The sequence below is a fragment of the Pediculus humanus genome, genomic scaffold (genome assembly GCF_000006295.1).
Source record: "Pediculus humanus corporis 1103172107761 genomic scaffold, whole genome shotgun sequence".
In the NCBI taxonomy this organism is placed as follows: Eukaryota; Metazoa; Arthropoda; class Insecta; order Psocodea; family Pediculidae; genus Pediculus; species Pediculus humanus.
Window position 1 is genome coordinate 74,829 of NW_002987359.1, and position 27,086 is coordinate 101,914.

General features: G+C 24.3%; 7 protein-coding genes and 1 non-coding gene across 8 annotated transcripts; 5 read left to right on the plus strand and 3 right to left on the minus strand.

Annotated features, from left to right (window-relative positions):
- On the plus strand, positions 1 to 1,214 carry Phum_PHUM346250 (uncharacterized protein; the record flags this gene model as incomplete). Its single annotated transcript, XM_002427755.1, has 3 exons — positions 1 to 504; positions 589 to 820; positions 1,050 to 1,214. Coding segments are annotated over 3 exons (900 nt in total), but the record flags the coding sequence as incomplete, so codon positions are not given.
- Positions 1,215 to 1,687: 473 nt separating this feature from the next.
- Phum_PHUM346260 (uncharacterized protein) lies at positions 1,688 to 2,706 on the minus strand (the record flags this gene model as incomplete). Its single annotated transcript, XM_002427756.1, has 2 exons — positions 1,688 to 2,533; positions 2,680 to 2,706. The coding sequence occupies 2 exons, from the start codon at positions 2,704 to 2,706 to the stop codon at positions 1,688 to 1,690; spliced, it is 873 nt and encodes a 290-aa protein (XP_002427801.1).
- Positions 2,707 to 3,152: 446 nt separating this feature from the next.
- Positions 3,153 to 3,863, plus strand: Phum_PHUM346270 (uncharacterized protein; the record flags this gene model as incomplete). Its single annotated transcript, XM_002427757.1, has 2 exons — positions 3,153 to 3,242; positions 3,381 to 3,863. The coding sequence occupies 2 exons, from the start codon at positions 3,153 to 3,155 to the stop codon at positions 3,861 to 3,863; spliced, it is 573 nt and encodes a 190-aa protein (XP_002427802.1).
- A 323-nt stretch (positions 3,864 to 4,186) lies between these two features.
- On the minus strand, positions 4,187 to 5,315 carry Phum_PHUM346280 (uncharacterized protein; the record flags this gene model as incomplete). Its single annotated transcript, XM_002427758.1, has 4 exons — positions 4,187 to 4,213; positions 4,577 to 4,806; positions 4,886 to 5,071; positions 5,159 to 5,315. 4 exons carry the CDS (start codon positions 5,313 to 5,315, stop codon positions 4,187 to 4,189), a joined length of 600 nt encoding a protein of 199 aa, XP_002427803.1.
- Positions 5,316 to 6,853: 1,538 nt separating this feature from the next.
- Phum_PHUM346290 (cAMP-dependent protein kinase catalytic subunit, putative) lies at positions 6,854 to 10,135 on the plus strand (the record flags this gene model as incomplete). Its single annotated transcript, XM_002427759.1, has 6 exons — positions 6,854 to 6,919; positions 7,259 to 7,481; positions 7,747 to 7,924; positions 8,005 to 8,147; positions 8,599 to 8,805; positions 9,543 to 10,135. The coding sequence occupies 6 exons, from the start codon at positions 6,854 to 6,856 to the stop codon at positions 10,133 to 10,135; spliced, it is 1,410 nt and encodes a 469-aa protein (XP_002427804.1).
- Positions 9,072 to 9,158, plus strand: Phum_PHUM346300. The gene has a single exon (XR_009833522.1). It is a non-coding gene; the product is annotated as a microRNA, putative (microRNA).
- A 580-nt stretch (positions 10,136 to 10,715) lies between the features above and the next one.
- On the plus strand, positions 10,716 to 13,551 carry Phum_PHUM346310 (WD-repeat protein, putative; the record flags this gene model as incomplete). The annotated part of the gene is made up of 8 exons (XM_002427760.1): positions 10,716 to 10,912; positions 11,233 to 11,479; positions 11,582 to 11,796; positions 11,906 to 12,164; positions 12,304 to 12,564; positions 12,658 to 12,803; positions 12,918 to 13,090; positions 13,271 to 13,551. The coding sequence occupies 8 exons, from the start codon at positions 10,716 to 10,718 to the stop codon at positions 13,549 to 13,551; spliced, it is 1,779 nt and encodes a 592-aa protein (XP_002427805.1).
- A 4,404-nt stretch (positions 13,552 to 17,955) lies between these two features.
- On the minus strand, positions 17,956 to 19,528 carry Phum_PHUM346320 (protein decapentaplegic precursor, putative; the record flags this gene model as incomplete). Its single annotated transcript, XM_002427761.1, has 3 exons — positions 17,956 to 18,485; positions 18,537 to 18,902; positions 19,156 to 19,528. 3 exons carry the CDS (start codon positions 19,526 to 19,528, stop codon positions 17,956 to 17,958), a joined length of 1,269 nt encoding a protein of 422 aa, XP_002427806.1.
- Positions 19,529 to 27,086: the final 7,558 nt, after the last annotated feature.

Genomic DNA, 27,086 nt, shown 5'->3' on the forward strand with positions numbered 1-27,086 from the left:
AAAGGAAAATGCTGCATTATGTGATCAAGTATTTAGACTTCAAGAAAAAATAATAGGTTTAAAAGAAGAAAGAATATTTTTACTGAAAAAAGCTTATCAACTAGAATCTAGTGCTAAACATAGCACAGAGTTTACAGAACAAAATTTTCATAAAAACCTGACATCACAAAATATTCAAAAATCAGCTGCTGTGAAAAAAAAAAATGATTATATTAATGAATCTATTAAAGCCAAAACTAAGAAAAATGTAAATCCTACAGTAAAAAGAAAAACATTAGTACCTGTGCCTGTTGACAGTTCTGGATTGCCAGTTTTTCCTGTCAACCTTGGTTCATTGTCTGTGCATTCCTTAGGTGAAATAATAACTGACAGACTTACATTTCATGATGAAGATTTAATATATCCAGTTGGATTTTGTAGTACTAGGGTGTATGGAGGTTTATCTGATCCTACTTCCCCATGTATTTATACTTGTATGATATTAGACGGAGGAAATATGCCCATGTACAGTTTAATTTTTATTAAATTATTTATTTATAAAGTAAAAAATATATAAAATGTATTAATATATAATGGCTTTAATGATAGATTTGAAATTGCATCAGACACTGATTTGGAAACTTCAATTTCTGGAGATGATATAAATATTGTTCATTCTGAACTTTTGAAAAAAATTAACCAAGTAGTTGGAGTTGAGGTGGTTAACACAAGAGGAAGAGGAGCAGATTTTTTTGGAATATCTCATCCAACTGTAATGAATCTCCTTCAGAGTTCACCTGGTATTAAAAAGTGTATTAAATATAAAATGACTAAATTTGAAGTAAGTAAAAAAAACCAAACAGTATAGTTTGTCTTATACTAAATCAAAAATACAATACTTATTCTTTTTACACTACAGCCAATTACAAATTAAAAAAATTTTTTTTTTTTTTTACTTCGATTTTCTTTTTAAAAATAAATTTACTTAATCAATTTACTTTGATTTTCATCATCATTCCATTAGTCACATAAGAATTACTGATTACTCAAGATATTTGTTTCTTTTATAGATTAATCGTTCTGGTGAACCTTACATAGAAGAAAATGATGCTTCCCTTAGATTTGAATCTTTACAAAGAAGTATAGCTTTTACTAGAAGCCATTTGGAAGATATGGATCAACAAGAAACATTAGATTCGACAACCACATTAAGGGATTTATTAGGAAGTACATAGGTAAAATCTGTCTAATTTTTTTATTTATAATTTACATTTACTAATTTAGGATGTTGAAATAAAAATATCTTCAACAGAATTAGTAAATTCTTGTAGGATTTAATAATAATTTCAGTTATGAATCCTTTCAATTTTTTAAATTCATGATTTTAAAGTTTTTGATTACAAAAATGTCTTAATTAATTTTTTTTAAAATTTTACTTGAAATAAATAATTAAGTAAAATAAAATAAGTAGTGATTAGTAATTTTTAAATTCACATTTTAATTAATAACATTTTAAAGAAAGTGTATTGTAAGATAATATCGACATTGCTTTGATTCTTTCAATTTAAGTATAAAAGGAAAGAGTAAAAATTATAGGCATTATTAAATAGTACATTAATAGAGTAAATTATTAGTATTATTTTTAATAATATATTACATTTTTATAAAAGATATTCAAAATTGTAAAACTAAAATTCACTAAATACAACTATTTTTTGTAAGAACTTTTTAAATCAAGTTCACTATCGCTGTCTGTTTCATAATCAACGTTATTGGTAAGCTCGAAGAATGCATAGTATTCTTCTTGTGATATTTTGGCTACTTTTGTTGCAAACCTTTTATTATCTAAATCAAGAATATGTGATAAAGGAGGATTTTTATGAGCTGTTTTGTCAAATTTGTTAACCTTATGTGGGTAAACAATAATTCTTTTATACACACCACATTTTTCCAATAAGTTAAATCTAAATTTAATAAAATCTAAATGGTGAATCAATGCATTACTCTTAACAATTTCTTTTAAAGTTATTCTTCTGTCTTTAAACAAATGTCTAAGTTTATCCAAAACAGATTGCCAGTCATCAAAAATTACATTAGGACAATTTATAAGAAGGTTTGACAAAATTTCTTCTTTTTTACAAATTGAAATCAAAAATTGAAGTCGTTTTCTTATTACATTACAATCCACAGTCAAAAATTGAGGCCGATTCGTTAATATTTTATGTAAAATTTCATATCTTATTTCGCACAGTTTCCATTGCCGTATCGTTAAATCTAATTCTTCTGGTACAACATTTAAAAATTGAGGGTACTCATTTATAATTTTAATACAATCATCTTCAGTAAAATTAAAATTTTTTAAAATATTAAAAGACGCTTCACAAGCAGATATATCAATCCTCTTTATTTCAGAATTTTTTTGAAGTAATGAAAAATTTACATTGCTTGTAGAGTTTGTGGTTGGATCACTTGAAATAGTTTCAACAATTTTTTTAGTTTTGCTATAATCACAATTGAACTTGAGGTTTATTGGTCTGAAGGTAGTTTTTAAAAACTGTGAAGCAAAGTTTTTGAACATTTGAAAACAAAATAATAATCTGCATAAATAATTTAAGTTAAAAGTTTTAATAATGTAAAACTTTTTTAAAAATTAATTTTAATAAGTTCAAAAATTTGTAATTAATAAGCAGAACTATAAACTTTTGTCTTAGAGCTAGCGTCCGGCATGTTCAAAAACGTACTGAATAACAAGGTAAGGATAAAGTTTGTTTGGAATGAGTTTTTAAAAGTATTAATCATAATTTTTTGTGATTTCAAGATCTATTTCTTAAATTTTAAATAATTTTAATACTAAATGTCTAAAGGTAAATTTAAAGTAAATGTGATTTAAAACTGAATCTTAAAGAGAAAATAATTATTCTAATATATAAATGTCTATGTAAGAATTTTATGCAAAAATGGCTACCTTTATAAACGTCTATGGTTTCTATATTTATGCTATATTACACCTTATAACTATGCTCTAAATTAATTAATCTATCATTTTTTAGTGAAAACCTAAATTTTTTAAAAATTCACACTAATTTATTTTAAACATAATGTCAGAAAAAATTTAAAATATATTTCTATATTAAATGTAATATAAATAAGTCAAAGAGCATTTTCATATTAAAATGGCATTGAATTCAGATGACAGGACTTTATACATAGGAAACTTGGACAGAAATGTTTCAGAAGAAGTTCTGTATGAACTTTTTTTGCAGGTAATTAAATTTACATTTTGAAATTCTTTATTTACAAATAAGTATTGCAATTTTATTATCGTTAGGGATTTAATTTTTATTAGTTTTAAAATAAACAATCCAATACTTACATTAATGTTTATTTCAACACTTCTTTAGGCTGGTCCAATTGAAAGAGTAGCTATAGTCAGTAATAGTGTAGATTCCTTTCGATATGGATTTGTGACTTACAAACATGAGGTGTCTGTTGATTATGCTATTAAGTTATATAAAGGAACTTATTTGTTTAAAAAAGTTTTGTCTATTAAAAAAAAAGGGAAAAGTTATACCAATCCTCAACCGAATTTATATAATAAACATGTTGCAATGGAATCGAATGAAATGTTTAATAGGCAAAATGTCGAATATAACCAAGTAACACAGGATGTATTACCTGCAGATTTACAGGGATATTCTAATAATAATCCAGATATGTTACTTAATTGTAAAAATGACATTATGAATTTGGAAAGACCTAACAGAAACAAACATTATAGGCATGATCTTAGAAAATACCCAAGATCTCATGACATTAAAAAAAAACATAAAGACAGGAATACAGGTGGTGTGTCATATCGAAGCAGAAAAAAAAGATATTTATGAAGTAAAAAAAATTAATTTTTTAAAAGAAAAACTGTTGAATTTTTTTTTAAAGACTATTCAATCATTTAATAAAAATGTTATGTTTATTCTATATGACATAGAATTTATATAATCAAATTAAACTGACATTCCTATTGTATTTTTCAGTGTTTTTTTAAAAGATAATATGACTAGAAAAACTGTCGTTATTTAAGTTTTTAAAAGGTTGTAAAAATACTATTAGATATAAAATATTTTTAAAAATTCACCATTATTTAAGTGCTTATGCAACTTTCTGATTTGGTTTAATTTTTGTCACCAAGTTTTATATTTATATCTCATTTTTAATCGTAATCGAAAATTTTGTTTTTCTGTTTTAACAAAATTTTTTTTTTTTTTGTCTGGAATAATTTAAGTTACCTATTCAGAATATCTTAGTATAATATTATCAGATTTGTTTAATTGTTAATAATTACTAATATATATTATTAAAACTTGTCATTATTTCGAAACTTAGTTACATCGTTGGAATTCAAAATGAAGTAAAAGAAGGTAACGAGATTTTATAGGCTGTTTAAACAAAAGTACACTAGATTTATTATTTTTTTTAAATTTTAATTAAAAATATTTACGTATTAAAATCACTTAAAATTAATAAGATCACATAATTAATTTTTATTTTCTACGTTTTTAAATTTTTTTAATATGTATGATTTCATTTGGCAAGCAAAAACCCACGATACGCTATACAATGATATAGTACCCAATTTTAATACGAAATGACATTTCGGATGTAAAATAATATTGTACGTTAAAAATGAACCATAAATTATTCTAAATGTAATGAAAGTTATCATAAAAATTGATTCGACGATAGCATACAGCCATGTTTTTTGGTATCCATAAGTTCTAAGAAACCATCTTGCTTGCAGGCATGGATTGGTCAGTTCTAATCCAGAGATACCTGAATAGTACCAAATACTTAAAATTAAAAACTGTAACAATTAAAAGTTGTTTATTTGGTCTTACAGCAAAATATTTACCGACTAAAACCTCGAATCCACTATACCCTTTTGCTAAAATTACGGCCAGACACAAAATACTGGCGCCATGATGAAAATACATTGCTAGACTTTCCGTTTGATAATTAATTATCCATATGAAATCGAATAAAAAGTAACCTAATGTTAAGGTTAATACTATTTCTTCATACATTGAATTTGGTTCCCCTGAATAATATTAAAAAAAAAAAAAAAAAAAAAAAGATTTTTCTAGAAATTCTAAATATATTGAACTTTGGGTAATTGCCTTCAAACCTAATTTTTCGACATTCCATTCTTTTAAATAGGACCAATCCAAAAGTGCTAAAACAGTGATGATAGTGGCGTGTAAAGCTGTTACCGTTCGCACGGTCCATTCCGGTTCTTTATTTGATAATAATTTTATTGTAAAATAAATAATTGTCCAAAGCATGGTCGAAAAAATTACAAAATATAACGCCATGTTATTTTTTTATTATAACTTTCCTTGCTAAAGTTTTATTATTTAATTTTCTCTACATTTTTTATATAATTTACGTTCATTATTAAATATTTTTGATTTTTTAAGATTTATAATTTGTTGTTGTTTTAATCAAAATTGAAAAAAAACTAACACACATCAATATATGATATAAACGCATTCAAGTCAAATAAAATATTTTTTAGTAACCGAATTTTTTTTAATTACACTTCAATACCAATGTTTCGGGCATACTTTCTTCTTCTTTTTCTAATGAAATCAGTGGCCATCGAAATAAATTCTATTCATTACTGTTAAAAGTACCCCTTCAATGTTCAGGAATTAATACATAATAATGTACATTTGCTCAACTTTATGAAGCGCATGATTAAAAGTGAGATCGATTCTTTCAAAAAAAAAAAAAAAAAAAACTTAATATGACGTCATTTCAACCGTTTTTCGATAATTAATTTTTTTTTTTAAAAGAATCTAAATTAAAACATGTATTGGAAGAAATATAACGTTTTTTTTTTTTTTTAAATAAAGTATTTAAAACAAAATCAATATTTAAAAGAATATCTTTTTTGAAATAAGTTTTGCCATGAAAAAAGATAAAGTTAATAAATTGTTTTGAATAAAAATTAATATATAATTAAAGTAGTCAATTGTCGTTTGGTTTTATATGCATATCAATCATCAAATTAAAGGAAATTTAGATATTTTTTGTAATGATAATTTAGTTTTAATGATTCACAAAAAAAAAATTTTAAATTAAAATAAAGATTTACAAATTCCCAGGTAATTTTAAAATAGTGTAAACGTATCAATTTTTGCTTTTTGCGCGCGAAGTCGGCCATTATTAAAAATGAAATTTGAAAAAGGGCATAACTACATTCTATTTAATTATTTAACTATACCGTTTTATTACTACAATTTCCAATATTTCCTTCCGCCATGAGCTGGATAAAAGACGCGATCGATTATGTTTAAAAAAGATTATTTAATTTTATTATTTTTAAGGTTTTTTTTCTAATTATTCAGGCTCTCTTTTCATTAATAAAGTACAGGTAATGTTTTATTTAATCGTTTACTTATATTTAACCTTTTTTTTAGTTGGTCAAGTTATAGAAACTTAGGTTTAGTTTTATTTGAAAGGTTGTGAGTCTCGCACGTGTTAATATGTAAAAATTTTATTAATTTTTCAAAAATAAATTTAACATTTATAAAATTCTACTTTTGGTATATTAAATTTAGACTTTTTTATTAATTGATTGTAAACTACAAATTTGTATTTCATTAATTTGCCTTATTTAAATGTTTGAAAAATCGTTACTCAAGTTCAAAGGTGTGGAGGAAATGTAATTGTTACCTATTATAAAACACAATTATAAATTTTAACTGTTTTCTTTTTTTCTTTTCTTTTTTTTTTTTTTTAATAAATTTTTAATAATATTATTTGGAAATTGTAACTGAAAAAATTATTTATATAGGAAAATGTCAGATATTGAAAAATGTCTGTTCAATTCGTTGACGGCTGGACCATTGCACAGGTGCTTGGTGAAGGAGCGTTTGGAGAAGTAAGTTTTATAATTTTCAAATTTTTTTTATTATTTAAGACCGAAAAAGGTTATTAAATAATTGTTAATTATTAAAATTAATTAATCATTATTGTTATTATTTTTTAATATTCTCATATGTTATGATTTGTATGATAAAATCATGTTCTTAGTTTAAGTGTTTAAACATATTATTTGATATATATCTTATTTTAAAAAGTTTTAATGGCTTTTTTATAAATAGCATTGCTTTCTTATTGAAAAATTAATTGTATGTGTAAAATTTTCCTTTTTACTCATAATGGCATGCATCATTTTATTTAAAAATTAAATCACAAGTAAATATATGTATTGTTTTAGGTCAAGTTACTAATTAATGATGAAACTAGAGATGTTTTGGCTGTTAAAGTTATTAACACTGAATTGCATGAAGAAGCAAAATTAGCTGTGAGAAAAGAACTAGCTATCCATAGAGCTTTAAATCATCCTAATATAATTAGGTATTTTGGTCATCGCAGTGAAGGTACAATCGAATATTTATTTCTAGAATATGCATCAGGCGGTGAACTATTTAACAAAATAGGTTAGTTCATATACAGATATTTTTTTTCTAAATGCTTTTTTTATCATAATGCTAAATATTTGAGTGTTTCCTTATTGATGTTTTAATTAAAACATTTATTTTAAAAAATTAACTGTAGTTTTAATATATTGTGATATCTATATTTTGGTAGAAATATCGAATTTTAAAACTTTCACGTCATGTGCATGAAATCTTTTTTTTTTAAATGTTGAAAAAATATTTTTATTTCCTCATAGTTTGTTATTTAATTTTTATTATTTTACAGAGCCTGACATTGGTATGAAATTATGGGAAGCTCAAAAATATTTTGTACAATTAATATCAGGCGTTGAATACCTTCATTCGAGAGGGGTTTCTCATCGTGACATCAAACCTGAAAATATATTATTAGATGATAATGATAATGTTAAAATATCAGATTTTGGAATGGCAACCTTATTTAGGTTTACTACTTATTATAAAATTTATTAAATTAGTATAGTTTAAATATTTTAAAATTGTAATTTTTTTTTTTTTTTTATAGAAAAAACGGAATCGAGAGACTTCTTGATAAGAAATGTGGAACTATGCCTTATGTAGCCCCTGAAGTTCTTTTGAGACCTTATAAAGCTGCGCCAGCTGATGTTTGGTCTTGCGGTATAGTTCTTGTTGCTATGCTAGCGGGAGGTAAAGTCTTTGTGGCTTAAAATTTTTTTAAAATTTTATTACTTAAATTTTACCGTAGCTTTGCTTTGATCTTTGGTATCCTAGCCGTAGGGTTGTGTTAATAAAATTCCTCGGCTATTATACCCAAGACCGAAGCAAATTCTCTGTACATCAGTGATATAAATTATTTAGTTTCACTTCTTTAATTAAACAACACAATATTTATTTTTTTTTTAAAAAATAAGTTTAGCTTTATTATCTTGCAGTCAGTCTTGCGAATACTTGAATTTGATTTTAAAAATCTTGGCATTATTCTATCTGCATCTTACTAAATATTTTAGTGGGAAAAAAAAAAAAAAAAAAAAAAATGTCTTGACTTTATGACTTCCTTTAATTACACTCAAATTAAAATCTTTAAAAATGAAATATTGTTAATTTTTGTTTCTTTTAAGCTTTTATTTTAATTTTTTAGAATTACCCTGGGATGTTCCTGCATCCACTTGTAAAGAATTTTCATTATGGAAAAATAACATCATAACTCATTCTCCGTGGAATAAACTTAATAATAGCGTTTTAAATTTGTTAAAAAAAATTTTGATTCCATTACCGGATAAACGTCTGACAGCAAGTCAAATATTGAAACATCGTTGGTGTTCTAAAATCTACCCTAACGAACCAGGTAACTGACCTTGTTATAATTTCACAAAAAAAAAAAAAAAAAAAAAAAAAATTGTTAATTCCGAAGAAAATTTTTACTACCTAGCTATTAAAGCTGTGTATATCACAGGGGATGTTACGTGATCCAACTTTTCTACAGTCATTTATATTAGTACAATTTTGCCTTTGACAGGTACTAAGTGACTCTGAGGTATTTTTTTTGACTTCTCAGGGTGTCTTGATGCCTGGAAAAGTTGAAGTTGCAATATCTTTTACTTTTTTTTTCAAGTCCTTTATTATTTTGCTTTGGTAATTTAGTTTATGATGACTTTTATACTCATAAAGCTAGATTACCAAAGCATGATTGAAAGGAAAGGCGACGTGTATTGCATAAAAAATTGTTTTGTTTAAAAAGTCAGAAATCATAAATCCTTTCTTTGGTGATCTAGCTGTATGGATAATAATTTTATTCCATAAAGCTATTTTACCGATGTCAGGAATATTTGGTAAATTCAACTGAGGTTTTTATGTACTAAACTTTACGATAGGTATTAATTGATTTTAAAATATAATTACCTGATACCTTCAAAATTCGGTAAAAATAAATAAATAATTGGTAGAGCTATCTCGCTGATGTGAAATTTTATTTTATAGGGTTTGTATTGACGATTAAGTTTGAATTGTAATTTTTTTCAAAATGTATTTTTGCTATTTAAATTCTTTTGTGGTACATATAGGTATCTTGTATATATATTTCAGTTCAAGTAAACATCACTCCTGCATCAAAAAGACTCTATTCTGGTTCGGAACTAGCACCATCAATGAGTGCATCCGAAGAAGAATTCTCACGTTATTGTTTTTCTCAACCTGCTCCACAGTTTTGCGACAGCGAAGGCAACAAAGGAAAATTCGAAAAAGATGATGATGATTTGTACAGTAATAAAATTGTTTGTTTCTCTCAACCTGTTCACATTGATGATTTACTTTTAAGTTCACAACTTCATTCAACGCAAACGGCTGCTCTTGATGGTTACCAAAATTTAATACGACGAATGACCAGATTTTTTGTGACTGTGGATGCTGAAACTGCTATAAAAAAAGTTGTTGATGTGTTGGAATCTTCGGCTTGCTCCTGGAAACGCGGACCTCCTTTTATATTAACATTTACCACAATTGATCGTAGAAAAAATAATTTAATATTTAAAACTAGTGTTGTGGAAATGAATGGAAAAGTTCTATTAGATTTTCGTCTGTCTCGAGGTTGCGGATTAGAGTTTAAAAAATTGTTTTTGTTGGTCAAGGAAAAGTTGGAAGATATTTTATTAAAAGGTGGGGTCAAGTTGAAAATCTAATCAAATATTAATATTTGTTATTTTTGTTGTTGCTCATTTAAAATAAAATAAATATTATACAAAAATTAAATATTTAAATTTTTATTTATTAAAAAATTATCCTTTAAGTTTCAGGATTAGCTAATATGTCATTTTGTCAACTATTATAATTCCCTGATATTAATTTTACACCTGATAATACTAATTATTTAAAAAAAAACCTAAGAGGCTTGTATGAAGGAATCATATGTTTAGAGTTTTTTTTTAATGGTACTTTTTTTTTTGTTTAACGTTGGTAATAATTTTGTAGCATTGTGTGACGTCATAGCTTTAAACAAAATGGTCAGCTGTGACTATAAAATGGTGCGATGAATTTGAAATCAGAAGCTATTTTAGTATATTTTGAAATTCTGGAAAAAAAATTGTAGAGAAATAATTTAAAATATTTACAATTTTTTAAAAAAAAAGCAGAGTGCTTGAAAAAAAAGCAATCCAACACGGAGGTTTTTTAGCAAGCCTGGCCTCAAGCGGAGAGTCAGACGACGGTGGCCTTGTTCCACCACCGCGTAAAAAGGTAAGAACTTCTTTGGAAGGTGCTACGATGCAGCAAGCAGCGAATGGCTGCTCTCCGCAGCAAAATGGAACTTCTGAAAGTCGTCAAGGGATCACTCAAAATGGAACAGACGATTGTGTTATCAACGGTGACGTCAATGGGGAAATCATACCCAAAACTATGGACAAAACAAATCAAGAGATTGTTAGATTGGTTGGACAGTATTTGAAAAGTGTAGGATTAAAGTGAGTTTTTATAAGGTTTTCTGTGTTTATTTTTACAAAAATAAATTTTTGGTTGTTTTTCAGCAAAAAATTTAAATTTATTACGCACTAACACCCCTCATAATTTGAATTATGAAATGAGTTGATTATGTTTGAATTTATGTTTACTTATAATTTTTGGATTACTGATTTATTCAAATTCTTAAATGATAATTTTAACATATTTTCCTTTTTAAAAAATTTCATTAAAAATTATTAAAACATGTTTTTCATTATATAGAGAATACTTTTTAAGAAACAGCATTTTTAAAAATTATGTTTCTTTTTGTTTTGTTTAATAGTCAAACTGCAGAATTTTTAATGCAAGAGTCAGGATGTCGTTTAGATCACCCTGCTGCTGCCAAGTTTCGTCAACATGTTATGGATGGAGACTGGAGTAAAGCTGATAGTGATTTAAATGAATTAAAATCACTTTTAGAGCCATCTTCAAACCAAACAATGCAAAATAATCAGCCTCTAAATTTATATGAAGAAATGAAATTTTTGCTATTAGAACAAAAATATTTGGAGTATTTAGAGGATGGAAAGGTAGTTTATCAAAATTTTATTAAATTTTAATTGATTATTTAAAATTTTTTTAAAATATGAAGTTTTTTATATGCCATAACGTTTTTTAAATTTTAATTTTAGGTTTTGGATGCACTTCATGTATTAAGAAATGAATTAACTCCATTACAACATAATACTTCTAGAGTTCACGAGCTTAGTTCGTACATGATGTGCAACGGAAGAGAGGAACTTCACGCTTTAGCTCATTGGCAGGGCAAAGGAACAAAGAGTAGAACATTGTTGATGGACAAATTACAAACTTTTCTCCCTCCTACTATTATGCTTCCTCCTAGAAGGTTAATGAATTTTAAAATTTAATTATTTAAGCATTATAATTTATAATAAATTTACAAAATTATTGAAATTTTTTAAAAACATGTTATTTAAATTTTTCTCATTTTACAGGTTGCATAATTTATTGATTCAAGCGGTTGATGTTCAAAAACAAAATTGTCCTTATCATAACACTAAGTCTGAAGGTGGTGTGATCGATGTTACATTACTCGTAGATCATTTGTGTTCCAAAGAGCAATTTCCATGTGAAACATCACAAATTCTAAATGATCATTGTGATGAAGTGTGGTTCTGCAGATTTTCACCAGATGGCCTTAAACTAGCCACTGGATCTAAAGATACAACTGTTATTATTTGGGATGTAGACCCTGTAAGTTATATTTTTATCGTTCTTATCTAACCTATATTCAAATAGAGTATCATGGTAAAAATGTTTTTAAAAATTTTAAGTAATTGTTTTTTTGTAATTAAAATTATTTTATTTTTATAAATTTTAAACAAATTTTTAGGAATCTCTTCAAGTAACTCATAGAAGAACATTAGAAGGACATGGTTACGGAGTGGCTTATTTAGCTTGGTCTCCCGATAGTACTCACCTTATTGCATGTGGACCAGAAGATTGCCCAGAATTATGGATTTGGAATATAGAATCTGATGAGCTCAGAGTTAAAGTTTCTCATTCTCCAGAAGATTCATTAACTTCTTGCTCATGGCATAAAGACGGGAAAAAATTCGTCACAGGCGGAATTAGAGGTCAATTTTATCAATTCGTACGTATTGCCTAAAATTTAAACTTATAAACCTGTATTCTTAAGCTTTAATTATTGTTTTTTCTTTTTTTTTTTTTTTAAATTTAACTCTAGGATTTAGAAGGTAACATATTAGATTCTTGGGAAGGAGTTCGAGTGAATTGCTTGTGGTGTCGTAGTGATGGAAAAACAGTTCTTGCAGCTGATACTCATCAAAGAATTAGAGGATACAATTTTGATATGCTCTCTGATACCAACATGTGAGTACTCTTAAATTTTTTTTTAATTACCGTTTAAGTGTTTATTATATAAATTTTGAAAATTTTTTATTTAATATTTTAATTTTTAAATATAAAGTTTTATTAAAAATTCAGATTACAAGAAGATCATCCTGTAATGACATTCACGGTAAATGCTGCTGATAGATTAGCTTTGCTTAACGTTGCCACTCAAAGCGTCCATTTGTGGGATTTGGAAGACAAATGTTTGGTTCGTAAATTTCAAGGAGTTACCCAAGGACATTTTACAATACATAGTTGTTTCGGAGGTACTTCTTTATTTATATCTTCGTAAAAAAAAAAAAAAAAAACTAACGAATAGGTTAAAATAACGTCAAAACTTTTTGAGTCATTGCTGCCAACATTAAATTTTGTTCCTTGCTATTTATATTGCACTTGTATGCTAAAACCTGTTACAAACTATAGTAATATTTATGACAAAATTTTAGGAGTAAATCAGGATTTTGTAGCGTCTGGGAGTGAGGATAACAAGGTTTATATATGGCATTTAAAAAGAGAATTACCAATAGCAATATTAAATGGTCATACGAGAACCGTTAATTGCGTGTCTTGGAATCCCGTTTACCATCAGTTAATGGCTTCCGTTTCCGATGATGGTACCATTCGCATATGGGCTCCCGCTCAAAAATATAGATCCCCGACTAACAAAAACAGTTATGTATTCAAAAAAAATAATAATAAATTTTTTTTAATAAATATTTATTGTTAACGTTGTCGGTCGTTGGTATATTATCGATGATAAAAAAATTTTTTTAGATTTCGGTAACGGAGATTCTTCATCGTCATCCTCGTCATCCTCTTCTTCATCTAATGGAAGCCAATGGCACGATATGGTTTCATAGTCTTTGCTAATGGATAATTTTTAAGTAAGTTGTAACAATACGAAATTGTTAATCATTTTTTATGATTATTGAACGTTTTTTTTTTTTTTTTTTTTTTTTTTGTTTTCAGATTTGTATGACGTATTAAATGATTAATTAAAAGAACTACAAGAAAACCGTAATGTGAGTTAAGTATATTTTTCGGTCAGAAAAATCGAATTATTTTGAGAAAAAAAAAAAAAAACCGAATGTATGGTTCCTTTGTTTGTCGTGATGAAAGAAGGTTCTATGAGGTTAACGATGTGTAAATGATTAATAATATTTAGTACTGATGCAACTGTCAAATCTTCAACAACAATAAAACAAACAAAAAAACTTGACTTTTTATCATATTCATTTGAAATTGTTTTTCAGAATGAAGTCAAAAAAAGTACGAAAAACACGTTAAGCATAGATTATTAATTAATTAATTTGTTTTTTACTTGGTCCTACTACTGCTGAATAATAATAAATCACAAAATGTAAGAAAATATAAGTTTTATTACAACAATAATAATAATAATTATTATTATTATTATTATTTAAAATAATTTTATTTAAGGGTTTAGAATTTTTTTTTTTTTTTTTCTAGAAAAATTATTAAATAATAATAATTTGAAATTAATAAATAAATTTTTACTATCGTGAAATATATAAATAAATAATTAAATGATTAATAATTTATTTGATTTTTTTTTTTTTTTTTTTTTTTTATGAAACGTGATTATTATTATTATTATTATTATTTTTTGTTTATATAATGAAAATTAGTAAACAAGTTTAAAATTCCAAATCCAAATATATTTAGGTATAAATAATTAATTGGAGATTATTAATTATTTATTACAAAGGTAAGACTATTAAATTTCGTCATGTAAAAAAAAAAAAAAAAAAAAAAAAAGGTAACGAGGAGAGATGATAATAATAATAATTATTTAGTTTGATTATTATAATTTTAGATAAGTTTAATCAAATAATTATTTGAATCGAGAGAGGAAATGTTCTATTTTATTTGAAAGAGAAAAGTGTTTGAAGAAAAGAAAATTGCATGAAAATATAATTTTTTTTAAATAAAAATTATATTATTATTATTATTATTATTATTACAAGTTATTGTAATATTGGTGATTTATTCGAGGAGAGGAAATCATGGACGTATTTGCAACAAAAAAAAAAAAGGTGCGTAAAATTTCAAAGTTATCATATTTATATAATTGGATATCGTATATATATTTTTACATTCTTTTAATTTGCAATTAATACGATGACAACAAAGGTATTTTTTTTTTTTTTTAAATAAATGTACCTGGTAGAGGTTTCTTTGAGTATGAGGGATTCGAAATAATGATGATTTTCAAAGGGAGAAAAAATTAGAGCGGTTTTTTTTTTTTAAAATTTAAATACGGTTTAAATTATTTTTCAAGGCTAAATTAATACGAAATTCTTAAAAGGACTTTATTTTATGCATATTTGTGTCCATTTTACAAACGAAAAAAAAAGTCCTTGAATTCTAATAAAATTATTAAAGTTATTATAAAATAAATTAGAAGAAGACATGCTGTCTGTTACCATAAAATAAATAATAATAATAATTATAATCCCCTGATACATTTGAATATTTTTCAATTAGTAATAGTAAAAGATGACATGATGTTATTGTGTGGTGGTATAACAAAATCGTTATTATTATTATTATTATTATTTTGTTTAAAAAAAAATCTTCTTACCACTAGCATAAAATTTAATTAACCGATGGTGGAGAGAAAAAAAAAAAGAAAAAGAAAAAATCGGTGAAATTAAATTTATTACAAGGTAAGTGACTGAGTAAGAAGTGATTTCACAAAAAAAAAAAATAATAATAATTACAACGTTTTTCTAAATGTGTGTGTGTGTGTTTTTTTTTTTTTTTTTTTTTATTCTTTTCAACGCCGCCCAGGTAGAAATATTACCTTTTGCCATTAAAAGATCAAAGACCCCCATGAAAAAAATAGTTAAAAAAAAAACAAAATGAAATTTTTTCTCCCTGCCAGAAAAAGAAAAAGATGAAGAAGAAGAAGGGAAAAAAAAAAATTGTTTTTCGTCAATAATACCGGCTTATCAGGTTTTTATAATAATTTGCAGTTGTTCTTTGTTGTCCTTTAATAATAATAATAAAAAGATTTCTTTTATTTTAACAGTAAAAAAAAAAAATTATTATCATCATCATTATTTAAATTTTTTTATTTTTAATAATGTATAAAAATATAATCGAATTGATTTTCGTTATTTATTATTTTAACGATTTTTTTTTTTTTTTTTTTTTTTTATAAATAAAAAATTGCGTCTTAAAATTTCACATTTATTATTAAGAAATTTGATACGTAGAAAAAAAAAATAAAAAAAATAAAACGGAAATAGTTAGAAAAAAAAAAAAACGTGATTTTAAATTGCATTTTTTTTTTTTTTTACAATTCAAGCATTCGTTGTAGGCTTTTTATTATTATTATTATTATTACTCACATTAATTAAATAATTGATTTTTATATTAAATTGATAATTAAATTTTAATTTAAATAACGTCAATTCCAATTTTTTTTTTGTTTACGAATTACATAAGATTTAAAAAATTTTTCTATGAGTTTCTCTTATGATGACGTAATTTATATATATATATATATATATATATATAAAAAGAAGAAAATTATTTGAAATTTTAAATTGGGGGAGGGGAGGGGACGAAAATAATTTTTAGACTAAAAAAAATTCACATAATATTATTATTTTACCAAAAAAAACAAAAAAAAAAAAAAATTTGATTTGAAAGTTACCGTTTTATTATTATTATTATTATTATTATTATTTCACTATTACTCAATTTCAATATGGCGTAAAAATGTAATTTTTTATGTAATATTAACAGTTTTTTGTCTCTGATAGAAAAAAAAGGAAAAAAGTTTGAATATATTTATGTTAAAAATAATTTAAAAAGAAGAGAAATTGATTTTGTTGTTGTTGTTTTGGTTGTTGTTGTTTTGGTTGTTGTTGTTGTTAATATCAATCAATTATTATAATTAATATTAAAAAAATTTAATTATGATCGTAGTAGACACGAATAACCGTAAAAAAAAAAAAAAAATTGTTTATTATTTTATTTACTCAACTTTTTTTTTATTAACAAAAAATTATTATTATTATTATTATCATCATGTTTTTATCAAGTCGTAATTATTACGTAATAATATTATGAAAAAAAAAAAAAATAATAATAATATTCGGATGGTTATGTTAACACTTGAAAGTTGTAAAATTAATTTTTTCCCATTTCGTTTTAATATAGGGAAAAAATTTTTTTTTTTTTTGTACAAGGTACGCGCACATCATTTTATTAAACGCATCTGAGAAACAAACACGAGATATCGAATCAGGTTCGGTTGTTTGCCTTGGCAATAAAGTCAGTAAATGTATTTTGTTTTGTGGCAATTCGTATATCATATAAGAGTCAAAATTTTACCTTCAACATTTTTTTTTTTTTTTTTTTATTTATTGATAAGTCATTGAAATTTCACTTAAAGTCGTCTCGTTTAATCGTTTAATACTGAAGGCAATTATGTGAGTTTTTTTTTTTTTTTTTTTTTTTTAGGAGTATTTATTCCGGATAGTTTTTTGTTTTTCACAAAAAAAAAAAATTAAATTAAATTAAAAATATGTTTTTTTTTTTTTTTTCCATCATTTGATGTTGTTAAATTTTTAATAAGTAACATAACAACAAAACTACTATTTATTCGTTTTAAAAAAAAAAAATTTTCTTTACACAATTTACATAAAATTAATTGATAAATGTATTTTAAGTTATTACAGTCAGTTTTTCTTCTTTAAACATATATAAAGTTCTTAACATTAATTTTAAATGTATGCAGCAGCAGTTCCTTGTTTGTTTGTTTGTTTGTTTGTTTTCAGTTAACGATAATAATAATAATTATTATTATTTTATAAAAAATTATATGCCAATGTGATCTTTTATATCACTTTTTATTTTTATTTTTTTTCTTTTCAGTTTCCTTCGGTCGGTTATTTTATAGAAAAAAAATAACATTAAGGTATATTTTTCTCACAATTTGACGTGAGAGTTTATATACCTTTTGCCAGCATAATAATAATAATAATAATGATGGTGGATGATTGATTGATTGATATTTTCTTGGTGATCCGGGGATGTGGAAAAGCTAGCAGTAAGTAAATTTTTCTTTTTTTAATTTTAAGCAAAGTTTGTTTGTTCATCGACAACCGCATCCTAAAATTGACATATCGTCGTAATTTTTTAATATAACTTTGTTTTCTTCATCTACATATAACATTGATATTGGTGCAAGGGCGGTGGGAACACAGCATGCTTTTGGTGCCGTGTTTGGAAATACACTATTAACTAAAGTTTGAACAATAGCATGATTGGTTGAATTAAAATGATCGGACAGTGGAAAAGGACAGTCTCCGGAACAATAAAAAGCGTCGTAGCCGGGGGGAGCCAAAATCCAGTCGTCCCATCCGACATCTTCGAATTTAACATAGAGTTCGTGCCGCCTGCAGTGCTCTCTTCCATCTTTTCTCTTATGTTTTCTTATTCCCCTCCTCAGCCTTCCCGCCGATGAATCTTTCCAAGAACTTTTAGATTTTCCATCATCCGTATACGTAAATAGCAATGGTTCAACCTTCTTCCAGTCTTTTCGTCCGACGTGCGCTTCCCGTTTTAATCTAACATGTTTGTCAATATGGTTTAATTTACTCAACATTAAATTCTTATAGTATTCTTTGTTCGATAATTTATCATCACTAAAACAATTTATTATTAAATTTTCACTATTTGATTTTGTTTTTGGAATCACAATTTTCACGAGCAGACCGTGGTTATCAGCGGAATTAGCCAACCATCTTTCGACAGCCGGAGTCACGTCCATTTTGACAGTTTCATTTTCACTTAAAAAAACTTGCTTTGAATCAATTAACCTAGTAATTGTTTGACGCTTTCCTTTAATTCCGGGTAGTATGATATCATGGACTAGAATTTGAAGGGTGTGACACCCATTTTGAACCGCTTGAGGTATTGACACTCGATTCAGGTGCAATTCCGCTGCCTTTAGCCTTTCTGACTTTGGTATTGATCCTTCTATTGGAAAAGATAAACGAAAACGATGCCTTTGACGAAATTGGTTGTCAATCGGACTTTCTAAAATATCAAAAAAATCACACACACGCACACACACACACACACATTAATTAATTTTTAATTAATACCGTAAAAGTGGTTAAGGTGAATGCAACGAGGGTCACTAAGAGTTGTTACAAGTAATATTTTTTTTAAAAAAGGCCCCCAGAACAAAAAGTCAATGTAATTTAAATATAGTTTTGGTACCTGAGTATTAAGCTTTTTTAATTAGAGCATAATTTATGAATACTTTTATAATAAATTACCTAATTACCTTGATGGGTAAAGCTTCTGACCGTATTAGCAGAAGAGGTAAGTCTGCCCGGTAACATAAAATTTGTGGTATCCAAATCCATGCCTGTTTGTTTTTTATACAAATCTAGCATAGCTTTAGGAACGACAACGTCCCTTTTATTGATTCTCGGCCTTTTGGAAAACCCAAACAGAGTCATCAGGTTTTTTTCGACCGTAGCAATTATATTTTTATTCTTAATATCGATAATATTCTTTTGAGTTTCTGAACCTTTATTATATTTTTTATATTTTTCCTTATCGTTATCGTAGCCTTCGTTATTCTGCGAATTGGCGTCTAGTGGCATAAGATTGAGCGTCAGGACCACCAAGAACACCATTAGCAGCCACCGCATGGTCGGTCAAACTCCTTAAAAAAAAAAAAAAATTATTATTAAATAACTATTCGTACAATAATTTTTTTTTTGTTATCAATAATAATAATAATATTCTTTTATCAATTAGGCGTTTTTCATATTGGCTTACATACGAACTTTCAAAAGGTTCTTATTACAGGTTTCGAAAAGGTCTCTTGCATTTTGTTCGATTTCAAATAATTTTATATATCAATTTAAAATTAAATTAATAAATTTTATCAATGCCAAAAGGTTTAAACATAATTTTATATAAATAAAAATGGAAAATTCTAGAAATTATTAGTTTGAACACTTAATTAAACATCACAAATTCAAGAAATTAATTAAGGTAGATGACCTTTTTAAGACTTTACGGTTAAGATAAATAATTTTCTTTTAAAAAAAAAATTAATAAAGTTTATATTTTAATTAATACCATTTTTTTTTTAAAAACATATTCGTAAAAACCTAATAATAATAATAATAATTTTATTAATAAAAATTGTTTATTTTATTTTATTTTTTGGTTAATTTGTTACATTAATTAAGAAAAATTATTTTATTTTTGGTAACACTTTAGGGAAAAAAATTTTCCTTTTTACTATTAGTTAACAAATATTTTATTTTAATCGATAAATTATTTGTAATTATTAACTAACGGTTTTTCATAATAATAATAATAATAATAATTTTTTTTTATTGGGAATATTTAAACGATAGGGGAAAGGAAGGAAGGAAGGAAGGAAGGAAACAATAATTTTCTACAATTTAATAACAAAAGATTTTTTCCATAGAATTTTCCATTATTCAAACTTTTATATATATATATATTAAAATTCGATGGAAAAAAAAAACTATTTTAAGGTTTAAATTAATAATTAATAAAATAGAGATCTATGACCTTTTATTGTTGATAATAATTGTTAAAAATTTTTTTTTATAAATTTATTTCAGGGTTGAAAATGACGACCAATCAATATTGAAATTGCAGTCATGAGTCGATTGAGGAGGACAAAAAAGGTTTTTTTGTTGTTGTTAAAATCATTTCAAAAGCAGGTAAGATTTTAATTTCATACCTAGTATACCTAGTAAAGGTTAGTTTTTAAGAAAATATATATATATATATATATATTTTTTTTTTCTTCTTGTTGTACTTTAAAAGAACAAAATAAAATCCAAAAAAAAAATATATATATATATTATTAAATTCACGGGGAAAAATGAGAGAGAGAGAAACTCAGGGTAACATTAAATGATACGATTTTATTTTATATTATTATTATTATTATTATTAATTAAAAACGCGTCCGTTTGAAAATGTCAATTTATAGAAAAAAATTAATATTATAAAAAAAAGAAAAGAAAAATGTTTTAAAACTCTCGGTTGTTTGCTTACCTTAAAATTATTTTATCAAATTTTCTTGATAGGAAACCGCCATTTTTTAAAAATAACATTTTAATTTAATTTTGAAATTAGTTTATCATAGTTTAAAAAACAAAAACGAAAACAAAACTTTGAATTTTTTTTTAAAAGCCGTTTACAAGTGAACAATCATTTAAACCGTCGTGGTTTTAGAGAAAAACAACAACAAAATCACATTATTTAAAAAAAAAAATTTTTTTTCTATTTTCTAACATTAGTTTTCCCCCTTTTTTTATTCCTCTTAAAAAAAAAAAAAAAAAAAAAATTTTTTCAAAAAAAAAGAAACACGATAAAAGTAACCACTTCGCCGATTGGTACCTAACTAGAATGAAACAGGCACGTGCTTATTCATTGAAATAAATTCAGGTAAACTCAGGTGGCTAAGCATGTATTTTTTTTTTTTTACCCTCACCCTCCTACTTACAATAAATATGTCACTTGTTATATATATTTTCAACCCTCGAGTATTGCAGGTTTTTCTTTCTTTCTCCCCTTTTTGCAGAAAATTTATTTTATTTTATTTTATTTTTTGGCAACAAATCGATCGTTTGTTAAATTTTTATGGAGGGAAACATTTAAATTTAAATTTCGTTTAATATTTAAAATAATTTTCAATTAGTGTTTGTTTGGTTGTTGTTGTTGTTGTTCATTAAAAAGAAAAAAAAAAAAAAACGTTTAGGTAACTGATGGATGGATTGTGTGTTTCGCAACTAAAAATTTTAAATTTAATTAAGAAAAATTAGTTATATCAAGCATAATAATAATAATAATAAATTTGTTGTTTTTTCTTCTGGTTGTTGGAGGGAGGGGCGGCGGGAGGGGGTGGGGGATGAAGGAAATCTTTCCCTATTAGAGCAAAATTTACTTTGGTTTTACTCGAAAGGCAAAAACAAAAACAAAAAAAAAAAAAAATTGGTCAAAAATGATAGAAACCGCATTTTTTTAGTAGCAAGGTCAAATTCCGAAGGTGTGTACACTCCAGACCGTAAAAAACCTGAAATAATTTTTAACGATCAGGTGCGTTGGAAGAACAGAAATTTTTGTTTAATCGAGTGTACCTAAAGCAAATGAGATTAACAGTAAATGTGGGGCTGGTGTTTGGTTTTGTGAAAGAAAAATACGTGAGGAATGTGGTTGTGGCTCTGCAATCCGATCATCGCCAAAGATGATCCTCTTACCTCTTTATCTCTTTTATTATTATTATTATTATTATCATTATCATTATCATCACCATTATTATTTTTTAATATTCGCTTTACTGCTACATACGGGAAAAGCAAAAAAAAATTCTCCATATCGATAACAATGCAAAAAAATTTTATACGTAAGGTAAAATTAAATATTTTTCAAATGTAATCAATAACATTGACGTTTGTTTCAATAATTAATTGAATTTGTATTAAAATATTATTATTATTATTATTATTATTATTATTATTACAAAAACATATTAATTAATAAATTAAAATTAAATAATGGAAATAGGAAAAAATAACGTACTACTCGGTCGCAATAATAAAATAATTTAAAAAAAATTTTTTTAATTTAAAATTTTCCAAGGGGTCAAAAATTAGAGTGAGTCGTATTATTATTATTATCATCATCATTATTATTACTATTATTAATTATTATTATTATTATTAAACAAATCACAGAAAAATTATTTTACTAAAATTTTTAAAGAAATAGCCTGTTTTAATTAATTAAATGAAACAGGTTGATAATTAATTTAAATTTAATTTTTTAATAAATTATTATTATTATTATTATTATTAACTTAAAAATTTAGACTCGAATTTTCTTCAAAAAGAATTTTATAAATATTATTATTATTATTATTATTATTATTATTATATATTTTCGTTGTTGTTGTATTTATGACAAACAAACTAAGACAAACAAACACTGATTGTGATTGTAATGCAGTATACTGTTGTATGTTTTCATATTGAATGGCCAGAACACTATTGTTGTTGTTGTTGTTGTTGTTGTTTGTTGTTGTTGTTCAAGTGTTTTGACATGTTTTTCTATAAAAAATCTTTTTCATTTGTTATATCAACATCGTTCTTTCCTCTTTCGGTTTTCATTACTTTCAAATCGGTAGCATGACAATGAAGTTTTTTTTTTTTTGTGTGTGTTTGTGTTTGTGTTTGTACGACTGCATTTCAGCATTATTATTATTTTTTTTTTTTTAAAATAACAATTCATTAAAAACTAAAGGGGTTCATATTTTTTTTGAAAACTTTTTTTAAAAATATTATTCTACTATTATTACTATTATTTTACCCTACGAAAAAAAATTATTTAATAATAATAATAATAATAAATCATCGATAGCTCTTAAACAAAATTTTAACTAAAAAAATAATAATAATAATAATAACGATAACGATAAGGTTATCAATTTTTTATTTATTTTAATAGTTGAAAATTATTAAAATTTTAAATAATTAAAAAACGATTCCGATAAATAAATAAATAAATAAATAATAATAATAATAATGATTAATGAAAACAATTTTTTAGCTTTCGCGTTTTTCTTCTTTATAACAAAAAAAAACAATAATAATAATAATAATAATAATAATAATAATAATAATAATAGTAATAAATTATATAAATGATGGAAGAAAGTTATTTCCCTTTATAATAATTCACATAATTAATTTAAATTTCGTTTTAATTATTATTAATAATTCGAAATTGTTATTATTATTATTATTATTATTATTTTAAAATATTGTTTATAAAAGACAATTTTATATTAAAAAAGATAAATAAATAAATAATAAATAAATAAATGAAAAGAGTTCTTACCGTGAAATGGAAAGAAATTTTTTATTATACGTAAATGAAATTAAAAAATTATTATTATTATTATTAATAATAATTATCGTTGTTACTCGGTTAAAATGTGAATATACATAAAAAAATTAATTTTGTGTAATAATGATGATGATGATGATGATGACGACGACGGTGACTTTTGGTCTAGAGTGGTATGAGTATATATAAAAAAAAAAAAAAAATTTGTGGCCCAAGAATGGATACTTAAATATTCCTCACTCCCCTTACCCCGATTGTTTTGTTAAACTAATTAATATTTGCATTCACTTTTTTTTTTTTTTTTAATCCTTTACATTGTCAATTACATTGTTTTCATTATTATTATTATTATTATTATTATTATTATTATTATTATTATTATTATTATTATATATTTACCTTTGCATTTAAAAACCAATAATAAAAATAATAATAATTTTTTTAATAATTATTTTTAATTATTAACCAACTATAAATTCTTAATTGTATTCAAGCCACACACATAGAGAGAAAGAGAGATAGATAGATAGAATAGAGAGAGAGAGAGAAAGAAAGAGAGAGGCGGAAGATATAAATATATTTTAATTAAGAGAAATCATTATTACGTTAAACTTAAACGAAAAATTTTGAATTTTTTTTTTTGTTTTTGGCGTCGGTTAATATATATTTGATGAAAATTTAATTAATTAATTAATTATTTATTTATTTATTTAATTGGAAAATTATTATTATTATTAAATTGCGGAAATAAATAAATAATTTTAAAAAATTAAAATAAATAAATAAATAACAATGAGTCCATCATTCTAAATTAGCAATCTTACATCATAATATTATTATTATTTATTTATTTATTTATTGATTAAATATTTATTAATGATGATGATTTAATAAAATTTATCAAAACTATTAAATAAATAATAATAATATTATAAATATAAACGAAATGAATGAAAAAAAATTTCGTACGGGTTCAATATTGTCGATTCGTTTTTTTTTTTTTTTTTTTTTTTCAAAAAAATTTCAACATTGACTCATATCTAAGAGAGAGAGAGAGAGAGAGAGAGAAAAAAAATTTTTTTTTAAAAAAATTGTCCCGAGGGGGGTAAAAAAAAAAAAAAAACCTTCAGAAATGTTAGAAAATGCAATAAAAATGACACAAAAATCATTTCAAATCGATTCAAAAACTGTTATTATGCTCCTTTTTTTTTTTTTTTTGAAAAAAAAAACAATTTCCCATTGATTTAGGGGCCCCGGTATTTTATTTTTTATTTTTTTTTTTTAATTTAAAAATACTTGTAAATTAATAACATAGAAGAACATTTGAAACTTGGGTCTCCTATGTAATTTAGATTTAGTTTTGTTCTCATAGCTTTCAATAATTATCATTATGTATTTTTTTTCCTCCTTCTTCTTCTCCTTCTTCTTTTTTCTTCTTCTTCTTTTTTTTTTTTGGTTAATTCATATTAAAAATGTTATGATGGTGGCCACACAAAAAAAAAAAAAATTTCGTGACGTGATTTTAAAAATTAATAATAAAATTTATTATTAATTATTAAACGAGATGAAAGTCTCTAATTAACATACACGGGGGGGGAGGGGGAGGGGAGGGATGGTTTGTTTGTTTTGTTTACTAATCGCACTTAATTCCATTATTATTATTATTATTTTAATCGAATGATTTCATAATTAATAAAAATCATTAATAAAATTTAATTTTATGAAATCGTCATCATCATCATCATTTATACGATAGGGAAATTTTTTTTGTATTAAATTATTGTTATTATTATTATCATCATTCTTTATTTCTTAACGAAATTTACATTAATAATGATAATAGTAGGGCTTTAATTTTAAATATTTATATATATATATAAAATTCAGGTAATTAATTAATCATTTATTTTGTCTCTAACAACAACAACAAAAATTTTTTTTGTTTTCATAACTGCAACGTCATTTATTAAAGCGGAAATGCGATGAACTTTTGACCTGCAGCAATTTCACGTGATTACTGACGGGTATTAAAATTATTATTATTATTATTATTATTATTATTATTTTACGTTAAACGCGGTTGTTTAAAATAAATATATTAAACTATTGTCTCGTTCGTTCGTTCGTTTGTACGTAATTGAGAGAAACAATTAAAAAGAATACATTGTTATTATTGTTATTATTATTATTATTATTATTATTATTATTATTATTATTATTATTATTATTATTATTATTATTATTATTATTATTATTATTATTATTATCATCTGATAAATTTGTTGGTTGTTTCGTCTTTCCTGACGACTGACGTTATCACAAACAACCCATTTCTATTTTTTTTATTTTTCATATAATAAAATAGGTCAAGCTAATTGGCGTTTAACAAAAAAAAAAAAAAAAAAAAACATAAACATGGTCGAGTTGCGACATTAACTTTAACTTTGTTGTTGTAATTTCTAAATTAAAAAATAAAAATTTTTCCGATTGTTTTAAAGAAAATTTCTTCTCTCTCTCTCTCTCTCTTTCTCTGTCTTTAAAAAAATTTTTTTTTGTGAAAATTCGGTACCTCAAATCGCTCGCGTTTTAATATTTTGATTCCTGATTAAATAATTCAAAGGATAAAATTTTTTTAATTATTTGAATGAATTAAATAATAATATGAATGAATAAGTTAAATAATAATAATAATAATAATAATAATAATAATAATAATAATAATAATAATAATAATAATAATAATAATAATAATAATAATAATAATAAAATGCTAAAAAAAGAGTTTTTCTTACAAAAAAAAAAAATCAATCGATATTGCTAATTGTTGCATAAAAAAAAAAAAAAATTAATTAATGTTTATTCATTAATTTTATTTTATTTTATTTTTACTTGTCATTCACTTTAAACAATCGAATGAGCTGTTTAAAAAATTTTTTAATTTTCCGTCGGAAAATAATTTCCAGTAATTTAATTGCCCCCCTTTTTTATTTAAAAAAAAACCCCCATTTCCCCCCCTCCCCCGCCTTATAAAATCTCCCATCATTAGAATTTTTAAAATTTAAAATGATTTTTTTTTATCGAAATTTTTTTTCTTTTTAAATTGATTATAATAATATAGAAATTTCTAGAATGATAATAACGATAATAATAATAATAATAAAACCTTGAAATTATTAACAACAAAAAAATAAATAAATAAAACAAAGAAAGGAAAAGAAGGAGAAGAAGAAGAAGAAGAAGAAATTCTTTATTTTTTCTTCTTTCTGAATATTCTCTTCACAATATCTCGGGTAGATTATTATTATTATT